This window comes from Hyla sarda, chromosome 1 (genome assembly GCF_029499605.1).
Source record: "Hyla sarda isolate aHylSar1 chromosome 1, aHylSar1.hap1, whole genome shotgun sequence".
Lineage (NCBI taxonomy): Eukaryota > Metazoa > Chordata > Amphibia > Anura > Hylidae > Hyla > Hyla sarda.
Window position 1 is genome coordinate 84083350 of NC_079189.1, and position 18230 is coordinate 84101579.

Here is an 18230-nt window from a genome sequence, read left to right on the forward strand (position 1 = left end):
CCTTACCTTGCTCCGTCACGTCCGATCAGCATTTGATTGCTCCAAGCCTGAGCTACAGGCTTGAGCAATCATCCCCCTATTACGCTGATCCATGCAAAGCTATGGCTTTGCAGGATCAGGTTAAAAGATCAGTGTGTGCAGTGTTATAGGAGCTATAACACTGCAAAAAAAAAAAAAAAAAAAAAAAAAAAATGTGAAAAGTTTATAAAAGTCATTTAACCCCTTCCCTAATAAAAGTTTGAATCACCCCCCCCCTTTTCCCATAAAAAATAAATAACTGTGTAAATAAAAATAAACATATGTGGTATTACCACGTGCGTAAATGTCCAAACTATAAAAATATATCTTTAATTAAACCACAAAAAAAATTCCAAATTCCAAAATTTTTTTGGGAAATGACTAATTTCACGGCAAAGTAGAATTGGTGGTGCAAAAAATAAGCCATCATATGAAATTTGATGTGCAAAATTGAGTTATGATTTTTAGAAGGTGATGAGGAAAAAATGAAAATGCAAAAACGGAAAAACGCTGAGTCCTTAAGGGGTTAAGAGGCCAACCCATATCTTTAAAATGAAAACTGTCAGAATAGTCACTCGCACAAACCAGTGGTACTGCGGGTGACCCTGAGGAAAAACAATGCTTAGGTCCGTTGCTCCGTTAGTCTGATATCTCCTTTCTGAATATGCAAATTAGCAGTAAGTGGCACGGGCGAGGATTCAATCCAGCCTTCGGGCACTGTGATGTCAGTGCTGTTTCTTTGGCTCTCAGCCCAGCTAATCATTAATCACCTCCTCCCTCTGCCTCCTCTGTAATCGCGTTTAATACGCATGTGCAGCTTCCTGGCTACACCTGGAAGAGGCCTCAGTGCAGTTATGAAGCCGCTCTGAGGCTGCTTCAGTTTGTAGTTAGGAAGCTGCACATGCGCAGTAAATGTGATTACAGGGAAGGGAGGAAGGGGAGAGGCAGAGGGAGGCGGTGATTAATAATTAGCTGGGCCGAGAGCCAAAGAAACAGCGCTGATGTCATGGTGCCCGAAGGCTGGATTGTAACCCCGGCCATGCCACTTACTGCTAATTTGAATATTCAGAAAGAAGGAGATAGACGAATGGAGCAACGGTTCCAGGCATTGTAAGCATCGTTTTTCTCAGCGTCACACGCACTACCAATGGTTTGTGCAGTTGACTATTCTGACAGTTTTCCTTAACATTTTATTATGACACCGACACAAAAGGGAGGAAATTCTTCTCATGAGACAGAACAGTCACCCCCTGGTCTGCTGGACTGGAGCCATCCACATATTTCTTGGGAAGGCCATTGAGCTTAATTGATTCCATGTAATTTACTTGCTTGCCTGGTCAGTCATAGCTTCCCCTAGCAAAATCAGCTGACTGGCATGGGTGTTTATCTCTGGTTGTCTTTGATAATGTATATGAATGCATGTCTTTTAAATGTATATTTATAATACAGCAGTACATTAGCAGAACAATTTAATGACAAAAGCATAACATTTCTCAATGATACAGAAAAAAAAATGTAAACATCACCAATTACGATGTAGCTAAACACATTTCTACTCTGCTCATTTAAAGCTGCACCTTGAAGAAACCTCTCTCTTCTATCTGTTTTTCTTCTGTCTCTTGGCTGCTCTCACATGCACTAAATAGATCTGCATCACTAGCTGCATTTCCTGGACTGGAGTCTATGTCCCATAGGGAATCTCCTTCACTATCCAGACAAAGGATGCTGAAAGAATCCACACATCAGATTGTACAACACTTAACATAAAGTACATACACGTTTCTTTGGAGTAAAAAAATAATCTATAAGAGACATGATTTTTCATGCAAAGCATTACGCAGAGACAATTAACAACAGTTTAAAAATGGCAGAAAACCAGAAACCTATTGGAAAGGTGTGCTACATCTAACAGGGTTTTTGCTGAAATTTTCAGGGTGTAACCATGTAGCTGTGTGCTGGGTAAACTCAAGGATATCAATCTGGATGACTATACACTGCTAGGGATTCAGAGTGTGTCCAATTAGGTCCATGAAAACGACTGCATTCAACACCTAAAGGACGCATGGTGTACATTTACACGCAGCATTGTTCAGTGTATCAAATCTAATGATTGCATGTAATAGTCCACCATGGGGACTAAAAAAAAATGGAGGAAACATTTTAAAAAGTTAATAAATGTGATTTAAACCCTTCCATAATAAAAGTTTGAATCTTTAAAGAAGATATCCCATGCGGCAAAGAAAAAAAAATACATAGCCATTTCACAGTATATTCACCTACCACCTCTCTGACATGTTTGTGATTTTTTTTTTCCGGCCCCCATTCACCGGCTTTTCAGCTCATAAATTCCAGTTACTTGCTGGTTATGGTGGCTATTTCTGTGATCTCAAAGACTACATTTCCCTGCATGCACTGCTCACATTTCCTTCTCTCAGCTGCCTGAGCAGAGAGTTTGTTACCTCCCCTAACCTATGTTAGTCACTCCCACAGCTCTGCTAGCTCACTCCCACATAACACTGAGCTCCAATCATAGCCCTAATCACAGCAGGGTGGCCACAAGGAAACAAACTAATCTCAGTGCTCAGAGAGGGACCCTGGAGTTGAAGCTGCAGTTCTCAGTGTAAAAACATTAGCAAGGAGAGGGGAGAGAATCAGCCTGTTTGCTGACGCTGCTATGATCTGAATCAGCCGGCATATAGGCAGTGCTGCTCAGCCAATCACTGCAGAACAGAGGGAGGACAGTGTGAATATTCATCAGATGGGAGGGGCTAAGGCCGAGCACAGGGAGCTCTCTGCAGCAAAGGGGTTTTCTGGGTAATTGTCACGTCACGGCCCCTGGATGCTGCTGATAACAGCCTGAATAGGGGGTCACAAGTCATGAAAACCTGGAACAGCTGAACTTCCTGTCAGAAGAATGCAGAAAAGCTTGTTTCTAAGCAGCATTGGTAATGGAAGTGATTTATAAACCTATATAACTTTACCTTCTGCACTAAAAGCTGAACAATTTTTTACTGCGAGACTTGTCCTTTAAAGGAAATGTCCGGTGCTCACTTTTCTTATTTTATCCGTTCTGGGCTGAAAAATAAAAGAAAACAAATTTTCTCTTGCCTGCCTAGGCTCCCCCGGTGCTTCGGTACAGGTGTTTGGTCCCCGGGCTGTATTCTTCTTACTTCCTGTTAGCCCGACACGTCACACAGAGCTTCAACCTATCACCGGCCGTAGCAATGTCCCGCCTCGGCCAGTTATAGGCTGAAGCTCTGTGTGACGTGCCGGGCTAACAGGAAGTAAGAACAATACAGCCCGGGGACCGAACGCCTGTACCGGGGGAGCGTAGGCAGGCAAGAGAAAGCTTTTTTTTTTTTTTTTTTTTGCAGCCCGGAACGGATACAATAAGAAAAGTGAGCACCGGACATGTCCTTTAACAATAAAAGTTTAAATTCTTTAACAAAAAAAAAAAGAACAGAACATTAAAATCTGAGTTCCATGTATAATGATTACCTGAAGACAACATGGGAATAACAGCAACAATTTCTTCCTATATAAACATCCAGGCCTCTTTTAAAGGGGTACTTTGTGGAATTTTTTTTATTTTAAAATCAACTGGTGCCGGAAAGTTAAACTGATTGGTAAATTACTTCGATTAACCTGTTCAGGACTCCGCGTGTATGCATATGCCCTGCATCCTGAGTCCATAAAGGGGTATTCCAGTCCAAAACTTTTTTTTTTTTATATATATATCAACTGGCTCCAGAAAGTTAAACAGATTTGTAAATTACTTCTATTAACTTTTTTTTGTTGTTTTCTGTCTAACTGCTCTCTGATGACTCACGTCCCGGGAGCTGTGCAGTTCCTATGGGGATATTCTCCTATCATGCACAGCTCCCGGGACATGACATCATCATTGAGCAGTTAGAAAGAAAACTTCAGAAGCTAATAACTATTGGAAGGATTAAGATTTTTTAATTTACAAATCAGTTTAACTTTCCAGAGCCAGTTGATATATATAAAAAGGAGATTTTTTATCACTTACCGTAAAATCGCTCACTCGAAGGATCCATTGGGGGACACAGACTGTGGGGGTGTATCTTGCTGTCTCTAGGAGGTGTGACACTATGGTAATAAAAAAAAAGTCACCTCCTCCCAGCAGGATATACCCGCCTTCAGGCTCTGAGCTAGTCAGTTTAAGTTCCAGAGCAATAGGAGGAGACCAATAGGGCAAAGAAAAACCCAAAACTGTCCGAGAACCAGAAGAAAAAAACACAACTGAACACACCCTCGGACAGAGAACCAAAGGAAAAAAACAAAAAAGGGCGGGAGCTGTGTCCCCCAATGGATCCTTTGAGAAAGATTTTACGGTAAGTGTAAAAAAAAATAATCTCCTTTTCTCTATCGGCTCCATTGGGGGACACAGACCGTGGGACGTACCAAAGCCGTCCCTTGGGTGGGCAGATAAGTAATCAGGCAGTCGACCGCTCCACTGCCGCCTGCAACACTTTACGACCCAGACTAGCATCAGCCGATGCTAAAGTATGAACTCTGAAAACCTCGAGAAAGTGTGCAAAGACGACCAGGTAGCCGCCTTGCAAATCTGCGAGGCAGAGGCTCTATTCTGGAGAGCCCAGGAAGCCCAACAGAACGTGTGGAATGAGCCACAATCCTGAAAGGAGGAATCTTCTCCTTACAGTGATAGGATTCCGCAATAGCGGACCAAATACACCGAGAAATGGTGGTCTTGGAAGCAGGTTTTCCCTTGCGACTGCCTTCCGTAAGGACAAAAAAGGAATCACACTGACAAAACGAAGAAGTGATGGAGAGATAAGACCGAACAGCCCAAAACTACATCCAGCTTGTGTAGTAAGCGCTCCTTAGGATGTGAAGGAGCCAGACAAAAGGACGGGAGGACAATGTCCTCATTGAGATGAAAGGCCGAGACCACCTTAGGCAAAAAGGAAGGAACTGGCCGGAAAACGACCTGTCCTGGTGGATCACAAGATACGGAGAACGGCAGGAAAGAACTGCCAGTTCAGACACCCTCCGGATGGAGGTGATAGCAACAAGAAACGCCACTTCCCAAGAAAGGAGGCGGAGAGACACCTCTCTAAGGGGCTCAAAGGGTTCACCCTGGAGGGCACTCAGAATCAAGTTCAAGTCCCAAGGGGGAGAAGGTGACATAAGGAGGAACAGCGTGCGACACTCCTTGCAGGAAGGTCCGGACATGAGAAATAGAAACCAGGGGCCGAAACCTGGCCTTTAAGGGAACTGAGAGACAACCCCAGTTCCAACCCCGACTGCAAAAAAAAAAAAAAAAAAAGGAGAGAAGACGGGGAACCGAGAAGGTCACCAGGGAGAAGTCCTTCACACCAACGAAAATAAAACCGCCAAGTACGGTGGTAAATTCATGCGGAGGAGGGCTTACGAGCCTAGAGCATGGTGTGAATGACTTGGGAAGAGAACCCGCAGGCCCTCAAAACCGCAGTCTCAACCGCCACGCCAACAAATGCAGCGACTGTAAATTGGGGTGGCAAGAGGACCCTGAGAGAGTAGGTCCAGGCGGAGCGGAAGGCGCAGAGGAGCGTCTTCCAGGAGCCTGACTACGTTGGCGTACCACGACCTTCGGTGCCAATCTGGAGCTACCAGAAAGGCGATGTCCTCTGCCTTGAGCTTCCTCAGTACCCATGGAAGGAGCGGAAGAGGAGGGAACAGATAAGATAGGGCGAACCCCGCCCAAGGAATCACTAGGGTGTCCACGGCCAGAGCCTGAGGGTCCCGGGACTTGGACACAAACGGAAGGATCTTCCGATTGTGCCGGAAGGCAAAGAGGTCCACGTCCAGAAAGCCCCAGAGGTCGAAGAGCTGCGCGAAGACCTCCGGATGAAGAGACCACTTGCCGGGGTCGGGTGAGGACCGACTGAGGAAGTCCGCTTCCCAGTTGAACACTCCCGGAATGTGAAACGCCGAAATGGCCGGAACCTTACTCTCCGCCCAGGTGAGAATCTTGGTCACCTCGGCCATGGCTGCCGAGCTGCGAGCGCCGCCCTATCGATTATGTACGCCACGGCCGCGGCGTTGTCCGACTGAACGCGGACAGGACGAGACTGAAGACGGGACTCCCAATGAAGAATCGCCCGTAATTCCAATATGTTTATTGGAAAAAGGGGTGCTCCAGGGGAGACCAGAGTCCCTGGACCGTCCAATCCCTGAACACGCACATATACGCAATGTCTGTGCCCCCTTACTCGCAATGGGGAAACAGTGAACCGCAGTCCGAGTCCCCACCTGAAAACGGAAAAGAAAGGGAATAAAAAAAAAATACCAACACGTCCCTATACTAGGAAAATAATAAACAGAAGACCTGGACTGGAGAATCCAGCCCATGTCCACCTCCTTCAGACACTAAGCTTAAAATGACTAGCTCAGAACCTGAAGGCGGGTATATCCTGCTGGGAGGAGCTGACTTTTTTTTTTTTTATTACCATAGTGTCACACCTCCTAGAGACAGCAAGATACACCCCCACGGTCTGTGTCCCCCAATGGAGCCGATAGAGAAAAAAGGCTTTGCCTGGAATACCCCTTTAAGGACGTGGGGCGTATGCATACGCCCGCGGGAATTCCGGTCCCCGCCACTAGGGGACCGGACCGGAATGCCTGCTGAAATCATTCAGCAGGCACCCCGGCACACCGACCGCCCTCCTCCTATCCCCTGCCATTGGTCAGAACTGATTCTGACCAATGGCAGAGCACCCCTTAATGTCGAGGGGATCGTGGGAAGAAGATGGAGGCCTTCAAAGTAGAGAGCTTCAAAGTTAGAAAAATGCTAAATTTTCAAAATTTTCATGAAATTTTGGGATTTTTCACCAAAAAAGAATGCAAGTAACACAGAAAATTTACCACTAAAATAAAGTAGAATGAGTCACGAAAAAACAATCTCAGAATCAGAATATTCGGTAAAAGCGTTTTTGCATTATTAATTCGTAAAGAGACGGTGGTCAGAATTGCGAAAAAGGGCTCAGTCAAGGTGAAGAAGGGCTTAAGGATTAAGATTTTTAAATAGAAGTAATTTACAAATCTGTTTAACTTTCTGGCACCAGTTGATTAGAGAGTTTTTTTTCCACTGGAGTAACCCTTTAAGTCATTAAATTTACTTGTGGCAGAGTCTTCCATAGATTCACTGCTATTAGAATAAAAATCTTCAAGCAATTCCAAAAAGTGTGTGAGGTCTGAGATTAGACATCACCTATTTATATATACCAAAAAAGGAGGCCAAAAGGAATGGTCATAACAAATGTAAGTCTTTATTACAAAAATTACTTAAAACAATCCAACATATTAAAACAACTACATAAATGAGAAAAATGGTGGTTGCACATACAGAAGAAAAAGAGAGATGAGGATATCACATATAGCACCTACTGATAGTATAAAGACCGGCCACACCATATACCCCACCTACAGGTATTGTATGGGGGGTATATGGTGTGGCCGGTCTTTATACTTTGATTCATGACCTTACTGCTTTCCAGCCTCTACCCTTGTATTATACATTATGTACCATTATTTGAGTTACTGTTGTGCCATCTCCTTTATCATCAGACATATCACTTATCAGTGATTGTGTCTTAGTTCTTCACCTATCACTATATAGGTTGCTAAACTATCAGTAGGTGCTATATGTGATATCCTCATCTCTCTTCTGTATGTGCAACCACCATTTTTCGCATTTATGTAGTTTTAATATGTTGGATTGTTTTAAGAAATTTTTGTAATAAAGACTTACATTTGTTATGACCATTCCCTTTGGCCTCCTTTTTTGGTGTATATGTATTAGTGGCCCATGGTCTGTTACGGAGACAGTGCGCTTAATTTTTTTCTATGTGTTGATCACCTATGTATCTATAACTTCCAGGAAATAATTTCAGCTGGATTTTCCCCTTTAAACCTTTGGCTCACCAATGGTGAACCTATGCATATTCCTGGAAATCACTTTCCTTACAAGCATTAGTGATCAGGTAACACAGAACTGCTAGCATGTTTCTGAAGCAACAGCTGATACCTTTAAAGCAATTGCCCAGAGACGCAATTTTACATTTTGAAGTGCTCTGGGTGGCAGTAAAAAACTGCTTACCAACTGCTAATGCCATTCCAGCTGTTTAGAGCTTACTGTTCTCCATCCCAAGAGGAAATGGCTGATCAGCCAATCCCTAGCTAAGGTAGGTCAATGCTGCGGAGAGTAATCGCCTAAGGGGGAATTCCCTATATTTGGGACAGAATTTACAGACACCGCTCTGCCATTGTTCATGGGTTGTGCGCCATTTGAATGGAACAGAGCTAAAATTAAAAAAAACTTCCGTAACAAGAAAACAGGTATCTGGCACATCTAACAAACTCCTTTCATATGACTCTTCAGTGTATTTGTATGATGTATGGTCCCGTAGCAGCCAGACAGACCATCAGCCAAAGGTAGTTCTCTCTATAAAGAAATCGCACAGTCTGTATATAGCACCCACAATAGTAGAAAGTAAATCTGGCACTCACCAGATTGTAGATCTTGTTGTAGAGACTTTATTTCGATATGGTCCAAAACACATCAGTGAAACAAAAGCAGGATGGACGGACTAACAAACACAGGGTAATTTCACGAGCGACAGGGCAGTTTCACACAACTGCAGTGGCAAGGGAATAACCCTGTGTTTGTCAGTCTATCCTACTTTTGTTTCACTGATGTGTTTGTGACCATATCGAAATAAAGTCACTACAGCAAGATCTACAATCTGGCGAGTGCCCTATTTACACTCACACTATTCTTTGAAGAAAGTTTTTCTAATTTGGTATAACCCCATAATCCGAACCAAACCTGGATAAACTTGTGATAGAAAATAAATATCTTGCCTTTGTAAATCCATTTGTCTTTGTGCTTTTTTGGCTGTTCCATCTTGCTGTTTTGGTACCTTTGCGTTGCTTGTCTCCATTCCTGCAGCACTTCCTTGACTGGCTGCCGCCCTCTTACGTCCTCTTCCAGATGGCTTGCTCGATTCATTTTTTGCTGCACTGCCCTGAGACTCTGACTTTGGTGGCCGTCCTCTTCTGGGCTTGGGTGGTGCTGTTGGCGCTACATCGTCTGTCTTTTTCTCCTCAGCCTCTTTATGAATATTTTCTGACCCTGGCGAAGCTGCTGGCCTTTTTTTGCCTCTTTCTCCACCAATATTAGGATTAACTATCTGATCTGAAATCACCTCCTGGCAAACAAAACACAAGTGTAAAACAAGAAAGTCCCCCAAAAATTTTTTTTAAAAATATTTCTCTGTATATTGCCAGACAAAAGTGGTAAGGTTTCCGTACCTTGTTAACAACATCACATTTTACTGGAGTGGAAGAGATCAATCTAACTGGATGCTCCTCATTTTCACTTACACAAATTTCCGATACTTCTGTGGTCTGATCCCTAAAAGAAATGAATAGTTGTTAATGAAACAATATGAGCAAACTAGTACATGTAGCGAAGTCCTAAACATAAAAAAAAAAAAAAAAAAAAAAAAAAAAAAAGGCATAAACCAACCCCTCTCCCGTGTACATGCAGAGCCTGTAACAGAAACAGTTACCTATACATAATAACCTCGTCATTAGGTATAACTAATCTTTGCTTGCACATATTTAGTCATAAAAAAATATAAAAGGTCTTATTTTTACCTTTGCCGTAAAAGAACAGTAGGATCAGATTCTGAAATGACACTAGTATTACTAACATCAGGTACAGAACTTCTGTGATAAGGCCGCTTGCCGGTAGCAGAAAGAGGCTTATTCAGTGCACCAAGGACAGTTGTTGGTTTTGGCTACAGGAGAGGTAAAAATGTGAGGAAACATAAGATACACGAAGGATAAAATATTTCGTTGTTTGGGCATGTTTTAGCATTTTTTTCAGACAATTTTATTAAAATCTAATTCAATAACGGCTTTTGCATGTAAACAGTTTAAAAAAAGATTTTTTTTGTACTCATTGTAAAATCTCTTTTGTAGCCTTCATTGGGGGACACCTTACTGATGGGTATATGCTCTTGCCACTAGGAGGCGCTGACACTAGGAAAAAAAGTTGTCTCCTCCCTGGCAGGATATACCCGCCCACTGGAAGTGAGGTAATCAGTTTTGTCACAAAGCAGTAGGAGAAGCCAACCAAGAACATGTCCGAAAGACCCTAGAACAGAATTTTAGATAAATAAAAAAAAACAAAAAAAAAAAACAAGAACCGGATAGGTTCATCTGGACGAAGAGCGAAGAAATGGGTGGGTGCGGTGTCCCCAAATGAAGGCTACGAGAAAGATTTTACGGTGAGTACAAAAAAAAAAAATCTCCTTTTCTCGGTCACTCTTCATTGGGGGGGAACACCATACTGATGGGACATACCAAAGCCGTCCCCTAGGGTGGGAAAAATTACCACCAGAGAAAAGGAATCTGTCCCGAGACCGAACTAACGTGTCCCCAAGGCCTGCAGAAGAGCCCCCAGGCCAGAGACAAATTAGGCCAAGAAATTGGGCTCCCGGAAGACCCCCCGACCATGGACCATTAAGAGAGACAAGAAAGATCTGGTGTGTGAGAACAAGGATCTATACAGCTGCAGACTCGAAAAACCCCTGTCCCAGGGGCCCACCATGAGTTCCCGGAAGGAGACAGGAGACAGTAGACGGGCTGGTGTAACCCGGATGACTTGAACTTCTAACTCGGGAGGACATGAACCCCCAAAAGAAGAAGGGAGCGGATCGCACAGAAAAGGGATATCCCGGGTACTGGAGAGACAGACATGGAAACTAGAGATGTCCGATTCACCTGGAGGATGAACTCTTAAATCAAACTGCCAAGGAACAAGCTTAACACAACAAAGGGAACATCCCAGAACACTGGAGCGGCCGACAAGGGAAATGAAGGATCCTGAGTCACCTGGAAGACTCATACGTGAAGAGTAAGGTAAACAGACGTCCGCAAAAACTCTCCGGACGACAAACTTCCTTGTGGAAACATTAAGTGCCACCAAAAGGGATTGCGGAGGAGCCCAGGTTGGAACACTACACATGCCCGAGACCTCAACCATCAACAAGGCCCAAGGACCGGAAGAGCTGCCAGAAAAGGAAGGCACACCACAGCAGCCTAGGACAGAGACCAAGCCAGGGACTAACCGGTCTTGGATCCCAGTGGCCCAAGCGCACCAGAGCACTGCTAAGAAACGTCCCGCCAGGTCGGGAACGGAGGGGCAAACAAAGGAGGACCCAGTCGGGACCCTCAGGTGCTGGGCACAGGAAAGTTACTCCAGAAGACTATGGTGACAGTGCAGTAAAACTGACAGACAAAAGGGAAGGAAGAACACACCCTTCCAGGGAGATCATGCGAAGGTAGGAGAAGAGCAATGGCAGGACACGAACAACAGACTGTGGGTTAGACCAGATGTCACTGGCTATACAAGATAAACTTCTCCAACAGAGGAGAGAGTCAAGGCTGTGTGAGGAGCAGAAGATAACCAAAAACAAAAAAAAAAAAAAAGAGCATGGCTGCAAAGGTGGACAGGAAGCACACAAGCCTAGACAGTAATAGGCCCTGGTGATCACTCCCAGCAAAAAACAAGGGCCCAGCCAGATACCCCAACTATATAGTGGGAACAGAGAAAGGGCATCATCTTGGCAGCAGAAAAAGCTCATCAAAAATAGTCCCCCTAGAGAAGGGAAAACAAGGGTGGCCGAGATGAAACTCCGGTACTGACCATGTCAAGCACCCTGATACCCGTACCCCCTGTGGAAAGGGAAGTAGCAGGTGCGCCAAGCACAATAGGAGCAGAGCCATGGGACCAGGACTGGGAGGATGTGGCCCCCAGGCCCAAGCGATAACCCATAGCTGTATGGAGGTGCCACCTCGTGTCCCCAGGGCGATAGGAATCCTGCACACTGGAGCTGGGCAAACATACGAGACGTTTGGAGAGCCAGTCCGGAAGATGACTAAGGCAGCAGAGTAGGTGCCTGAGCCACCCAGGACAGAAACCTTGGAGGTCCCTGAAGATATAGGGAGGGGCAGAACTGACTGTTGCCCCCGCAGGCACCATGCCAGAACCGAAGTGCTCAACAGAAGTGCGGAAACAAAATCCCAGGAAGCCCTGAGGCACATCCCACCAAACAGAAGGACAGGTGGGCTCTACACTGACCGAGCAGCCTTATATGTAGAGACACAGACATGGGACCTCCCGATCGTAGTGGGGTATCAAGAGTGCAGACACGAAATAAACCGCAGACATCCAAGGGACCTGCAGGAAGGGAGGTATGCCTCTAGCAGACCAACACTGCAACCTTAGGAAGGGGAAAAGAGTGAAGCTGCTGTGGCTGAGAAAGTCCCTGGAGCCTGCAGAAAAAACCCCATACCAGATTTCCTAATGGTGCCACACACCAAGACTGCAGGTGCAGAATCAAGAGAAAGAATGTATGAGGAGCAGGAAACATGCAGACACCGTTGGACCTTAAAGGAAGAAAAGGTCCCATGACCCCACCGAGACACACTTTGCAGAAGGTCACCTGGAAGAGACACACCGGACTGCCGCCGCGGGATCAGCAGAAATGAAGGTGGTGACCTGGTGGACCAGAAAAACATGCAGACAGTCAAGATATGTGGCATAGGGACCATGGCCATTCCGGTCCCGCATACTGAAACACCCAGTGAAGAGAGATCCCAGCCTTCAGACAGTAGCAGGCATGCAGAGAGTAACCTGGTAAAGTAGGGAACCCTACAAACCAGCATGTGGTGCAATGTAGAAGGCCCACCCCAGGAGACTCACTCGGAAAAAACCCTTGGCAGTGGGTTATACCAGAACCACCGTCCACGGTGTGGAAAGAGTATGGCAGGTGACCCGACCTAGTAGTAGGCCATGCAGAAAACAGTCTGGCCGACAGGAATAGTAGTCCTGAGTGCACAGGGTCAAGCCATTCAACCTCCCCATAAAGAGGGGAACTGGAGTGCGGCCCATCCAACGGGCGACCTGGTGGTGTAGAAGACCCAACAGACAAAGGACTGTCTGACTGGTATGAATCCTGTGTATCTAAAGGGACCCTCCTCCAGCAGTAAGGTACGGGAAACCTGGCTATGTCTGCGGCAGTCCAGAGATCAGAGACCGAAGGCGGCGGAAACTGTGCGTACAACAGCCTGGTTGAACAAGAACACCTCCAGGTGCTGGCGAAAAAGGGAACAGTTAGAATAACTGTGCCCCTGTGTCATAGGTGGGAGGGCAGGGAGGCCAAGGAGATATGGATAGAAACCTCACCTTCCTTGGAGATAGGGGAAAGCTGGGGAGCTGTGGAATGCATCCCTGTTATCCAATAGGGTCCGCAGAATAAGATACATCAGCCGTGTAATGTGTGACAGGAGGCAGAGGAAACCATGCAGACCACTGTCAGGATTACTGGTATGGGTCCATAGTATACAACGGGTCACTCCATGGGACACCTTGCTCAGTAGTGAGGTACCGGAACTCTGGCCGCACATACATCAGCTGTATAATGTGTGACAGGCGGCAGAGGAAACCATGCAGACCACTGTCTGGCTTACTGGTATGGGTCCATAGAAGACAACAGGTCACGCCATCAGACACCTTGCACCAGATACAACAGTTGTGTCATGAGAGAGGCGGCAGAAGAAACCACACAGACACAGTCTGGCCTACTGGAATGGGTCCATAGTAGACAACAAATCATTCCTTCGGACACCACGCACCAGCAGTGGGGTACCAGAGCTCCAGCCACGACATGAGAGACTACTGTCTGGCATAGAGATATCAGGACCAAACCATGCCCACGCAGGAATACCCCCATGGAGATCCTCCGCTGAATGTGGGGAACCACTTTCATCGGAGGGCGGAGCTACAGCCACCATGATTCCCTGAACTCCCGCCGGTTGAAAATCCCGCCGGGGAAGGATGGCACAGCACCCTGGCAACCCCCCACCAGTTAGGAGATGCAGCCGAAGTTGCATGGATAAAAGAGCGAAGGTTAACCCCTCACTGCCCAGATCCCAAAAGGGACATATGCTCACTCTCGAAGACTTCGACCAGCTGGGGCCACCTGCCTTAAGCCAGCTCAGAAGGCAAACAGGGGCAAATGGAGCACCCAGAGTACACCGCCAGGCGCTGGTTGATGGCGAGGAAGGGTTAACGGCTCATCCAGCAATGCACCGTGCCCCTAGCTTGCAGGTGGGGGACCAGGCAGCGCCATGCTCCAGTCGCCCCACGCTAGAAAAAAACAACAAAGGAGAGAAAAACTAAACTTTAGTCTGTAACTAGGAAAAAAACTAGTGAAAAATGACCAGGTCTGGGGAGCTCCCTAGTGTCTTGCCTCCTGCTGACACTAGCTAAAACTGATAACCTGCTGTCCGGGATTATTTTCTAGGGTCCTTCAGACTTATTTCTTGGCTTCTTCTACTGCTTTGTGACAAAACAGATTACCTCACTTCCAGTGGGCATGTATATCCTGCCAGGGAGGAGACGACTTTTTTTTCCCAGTGTCAGCGCCTCTTAGTGGCAAGAGCATATACCCATCAGTAAGGTGTCCTCCAATGAAGAGCGACCGAGAAAAGCTATTTGCTAGGCTTGTCTACTGCCATGTATGCAATTTCTTATTGATTTATTACAGGTTTAGAAAAGGTAAATAAAGTCTTCAAGATTACCTTTCCCGTTAACAGATGTATCCGTGTTTCTTCAGATATGTAGCTCTTGTCATTGCAAAAATCCTGTGAAATATAGGACCATATGTTAATCTCTTCCAAAAACTAAGAAAAATGTAAGAAATTTAATGTTTATACAATGTAGCATACAGTGGAAAAACTTTTATATTGAAATAGAGAAAGATCCTTGCGATTAACTATGTACAAGTCCTGAATGGCTATGTAGGTCATCCACTGCTTCAATTTTTATACTACGGAATTATGGGAAGGATTTGAGCAATTATTCATATGATGAGCAATTATTCATATGATGATTAATTTATTCTATTTACACAAATTGACTAAATGACTTGCCTTCCATGATCTGTTAATGATAGTAAAAAGAGAAGGTGGTGGGAACAAAATGAAAAAAAATGAACACATTTTAAAAAGCTCAGAATTACTACCTTGTCGGGCTGCGTAAAAAATCTACTTGGCAACATAGGTTCCTTGGGTGCTTCAACAAGGGTGATGGCAATTTTACTATTCATAACACAAAGAGCCACATCGCAGACCGTATACAATTTCTAAGGGGGGAAAAAAAACAGTGTGTAATACAACTATTTTCTCACAAAACTTAGATTTTTTTTTACTGAAAAATAAGTAAAAGCAAACACTGCAAAACATTGGGGAAGGGCGACTAACATAACAAGTTGTGTCAAGTAGTATTTTTGTCTAGAGTGCAGAAGCTCTCAGGAATTTTAAGAGAGGCACCAGATGGATTGCCATGAGCAACATATCTGACATTATAAATGTACTACCTATACAAATATTTCACTAATTCAGAAGTCATTTACTGTGCTATGCCGTAATCTAAATAGTTAAGCATTATACTGTAGTACGGTGTTGTGGAGTGCTAAGGCTACGTTCACACTGCCAGCAGTCTGAAGCCAGTTATTTTAGGAACAAGAGAAGCCAGAGGAAAAAAAATTGTGCTTGCGCCTTCTTTTTCTCCGGCTCTTCTCCAAAAATAATGGCGGCTATAGAATACAAACTAACATGTCAATGGCTGGAAAAACTGATCAATCAGAATGGGCATTTCACTGGTAAAAAACCCCTGTATTACTGAAGTGCATACACTGAATTCCTGTCTGGTAGTGCCTCCCTACAGTACCGGGTAGTACTACATGTTCTGTACTATTTACATGTCCCACTGTTAGCTTCTCCTTTTGACACCATGTGAGGGTGGCTCCATTTAACTTTTTTAGGACATTGCATGTACTTGTACAGGACCCTGAAGAAGTTCCTGTCCTCTACATAGACCAGTGTTTTACAGCTCCCAGCAGATCTTTCTTTTATATGTAAGGACTTGCTTTATCTGTATTAGTTATCTACTTATTTTTCTTTTTTCTTTTTCTTATTAATCCTTTTTCTTATTTTTGGATGACATTGATCTCAACATACAATGGTTTCAACATACAATGGTCGTCCTGGAAACAATATTGTAACTTGAGAGACCACTGTATAGTGCAGCACACAATTTCTATGGCTCCATGCAAAAAACAAGAGGCATATAGAAATACAACAGGACATCATAGATTTCGATGGATATTTCTAGAACTTACATAAAGCCATTATACGGCAGTGCACACAAGTTCTAAAAGTGTTTTGACCACAGTAACATAACAAACACTCACTTCATTTGCTTTAGGATCATCAGGACATTGGGCATCCCGTGTCTGTTTGATGCTCTCACACATTTTCTTCATGAATAAATGACTGTTGTTTTCATTCTTGGCCATTAAGACTTCAAGCATGAACCAAAGGCACCTGCATCAGGAAATATGAGTATAATAAGTGTTCAGCAAAAGCTGGAATACTCAAAGTTCTAATACAAACAGATAAAGATGTATTATAAAAAGGCCAATTCTTTTCAAACAAGTAAACTAAAAGGAGATTTTGTGGATACAGAGACAAAAAAAATAAAACGACATGGACGCACATCCACGATATGCACAAATGATCCAACGCTTCTCAGCAATATATATATATCAAACAATATATATATATCAAACAGGTCGTTTGTGTACTTTATGATTTTTGTGGATGTGCGACCATGTCTTTTTTTGTCTCTGTATCCACATAAAAGGAGATTGTTTTTGTACTCACTATAAAATCTCTCTCTCGTAGCCCTCATTTGGGGACACCTATACTGATGGGTATATATGCTCTTGCCACTATGAGGCGCTGACACTAGGGAAAAAAAAGTCTGCTCCGCCCTGGTAGGATATACCCGCCCACTGGAAGTGAGGTAATCTGTTTTGTCACAAAGCAGCAGAAGAAGCCAATAAATAAGTCTGAAGGACCCTAGAAAATAATCCCGGACAAAAAAAAAACAATAACCGGAAAGGAGTATCCAGACAAAAAATGAAGAAATGGGTTGGTGCGTGTTCCCCCAATGAAGGCTATGAGAGATTTTACGGGGAGCACAAACAAATCTCCTTTACTCAGTCGCTCTTAATTGGGGGACACCTATACTGATGGGGCGTACCAAAGCAGTCCCCTAGGGTGGGAATAACAACCACCAGAGAAAGGGCATCAGTCCAGAGACCAAACCCACTCGGCCGTAAGGCCTGCAGACTAGATCCGGGGGCAAGAGACAACAGAGGTCCAGAAACTGAGCTCCCGGAAGATCCCCCGTCCATGAAGATGGACTAGGACACCAAAGGAAGAGACCATCCATTGCAGAGATTCTAACCTACAGTCCAGATAGAGAGCCAAGAAAAGGGCGACTAGGAAGCCAGATTGGCCTGGAACCATCAACTCCAAAAAAACACAGAAGACAGAGTGCTAGCCCGGCTGGAAAACAAAAATGGAAAGGGGACAAACAAGAGAACCCTATCCAGAATCAACTGACTCAATAGAACATAGCAGAAAAATGCCACGGAGAGCAGCGCACGCCTGAGCAGAAGGCGGGCACAGGTGGTGAAGACCAGAAACCACTGGAAAGAGATGGAAACCGGTTCGAGAGAGGACTGGTACCAAAGATCAATGCCCTAAAGATCTGCAGACCCAAAACACCTGTCCCAGGGGCCTGCCACAAGCATCCAGGAGGTGAAATTAGCTTGACTGGTGTAATCCGGATAACCGGCCCGCCGTCCATCTCGGAGGGATATGGACTCCGAAGGAGACTGAATGTAATAACTGCAAAGGAGCATCCAGGAACACTGGAGTGACACATGGGAACTAGATGTTCCTGAGTCACCTGGAGGATTTACAAAGAAGAATAAACAGCTAAGAAAGGAGTGGAAGACCCTAAAAAGGAGCATCCCGGAACACCGAAGTGACTGACATGGGAATTAGAGGCTCCTGAGACTCCTGGAAGACTTACACCTGAAGGGTAAGTAAACCCAACGTCCATGAAACGTTCTTGGTGACAAACCTCCGTGTCGAGACAAGAAAGTGTAGTACAGAAAGACCGCCCCAAAAACCATCGCGAGGAAGTCTGGGCAGGATCGCTACACATGCCCGACACCTCCACCATCACCAAGTCCCAA

At 44.8% G+C, this 18230-nt stretch overlaps 1 protein-coding gene across 3 annotated transcripts in view; it reads right to left on the minus strand.

The window, feature by feature from the left end:
• Positions 1–18230, minus strand: part of PDS5A (PDS5 cohesin associated factor A) — a 146364-nt gene that overhangs the window by 12533 nt on the left and 115601 nt on the right. For 2 of the 3 annotated variants that reach the window (XM_056557039.1, XM_056557032.1), the window contains exons 27-33: positions 16371–16503; positions 15141–15260; positions 14698–14760; positions 9703–9845; positions 9355–9457; positions 8905–9251; positions 1596–1743 (exon numbers count right to left, since the gene is read on the minus strand). In XM_056557039.1, the coding sequence (XP_056413014.1) occupies positions 1596–1743; positions 8905–9251; positions 9355–9457; positions 9703–9845; positions 14698–14760; positions 15141–15260; positions 16371–16503 (1057 nt within the window). The remainder of the gene's footprint in view (positions 1–1595; positions 1744–8904; positions 9252–9354; positions 9458–9702; positions 9846–14697; positions 14761–15140; positions 15261–16370; positions 16504–18230) is intronic. The other variant, XM_056557048.1, reaches the window with a different exon arrangement.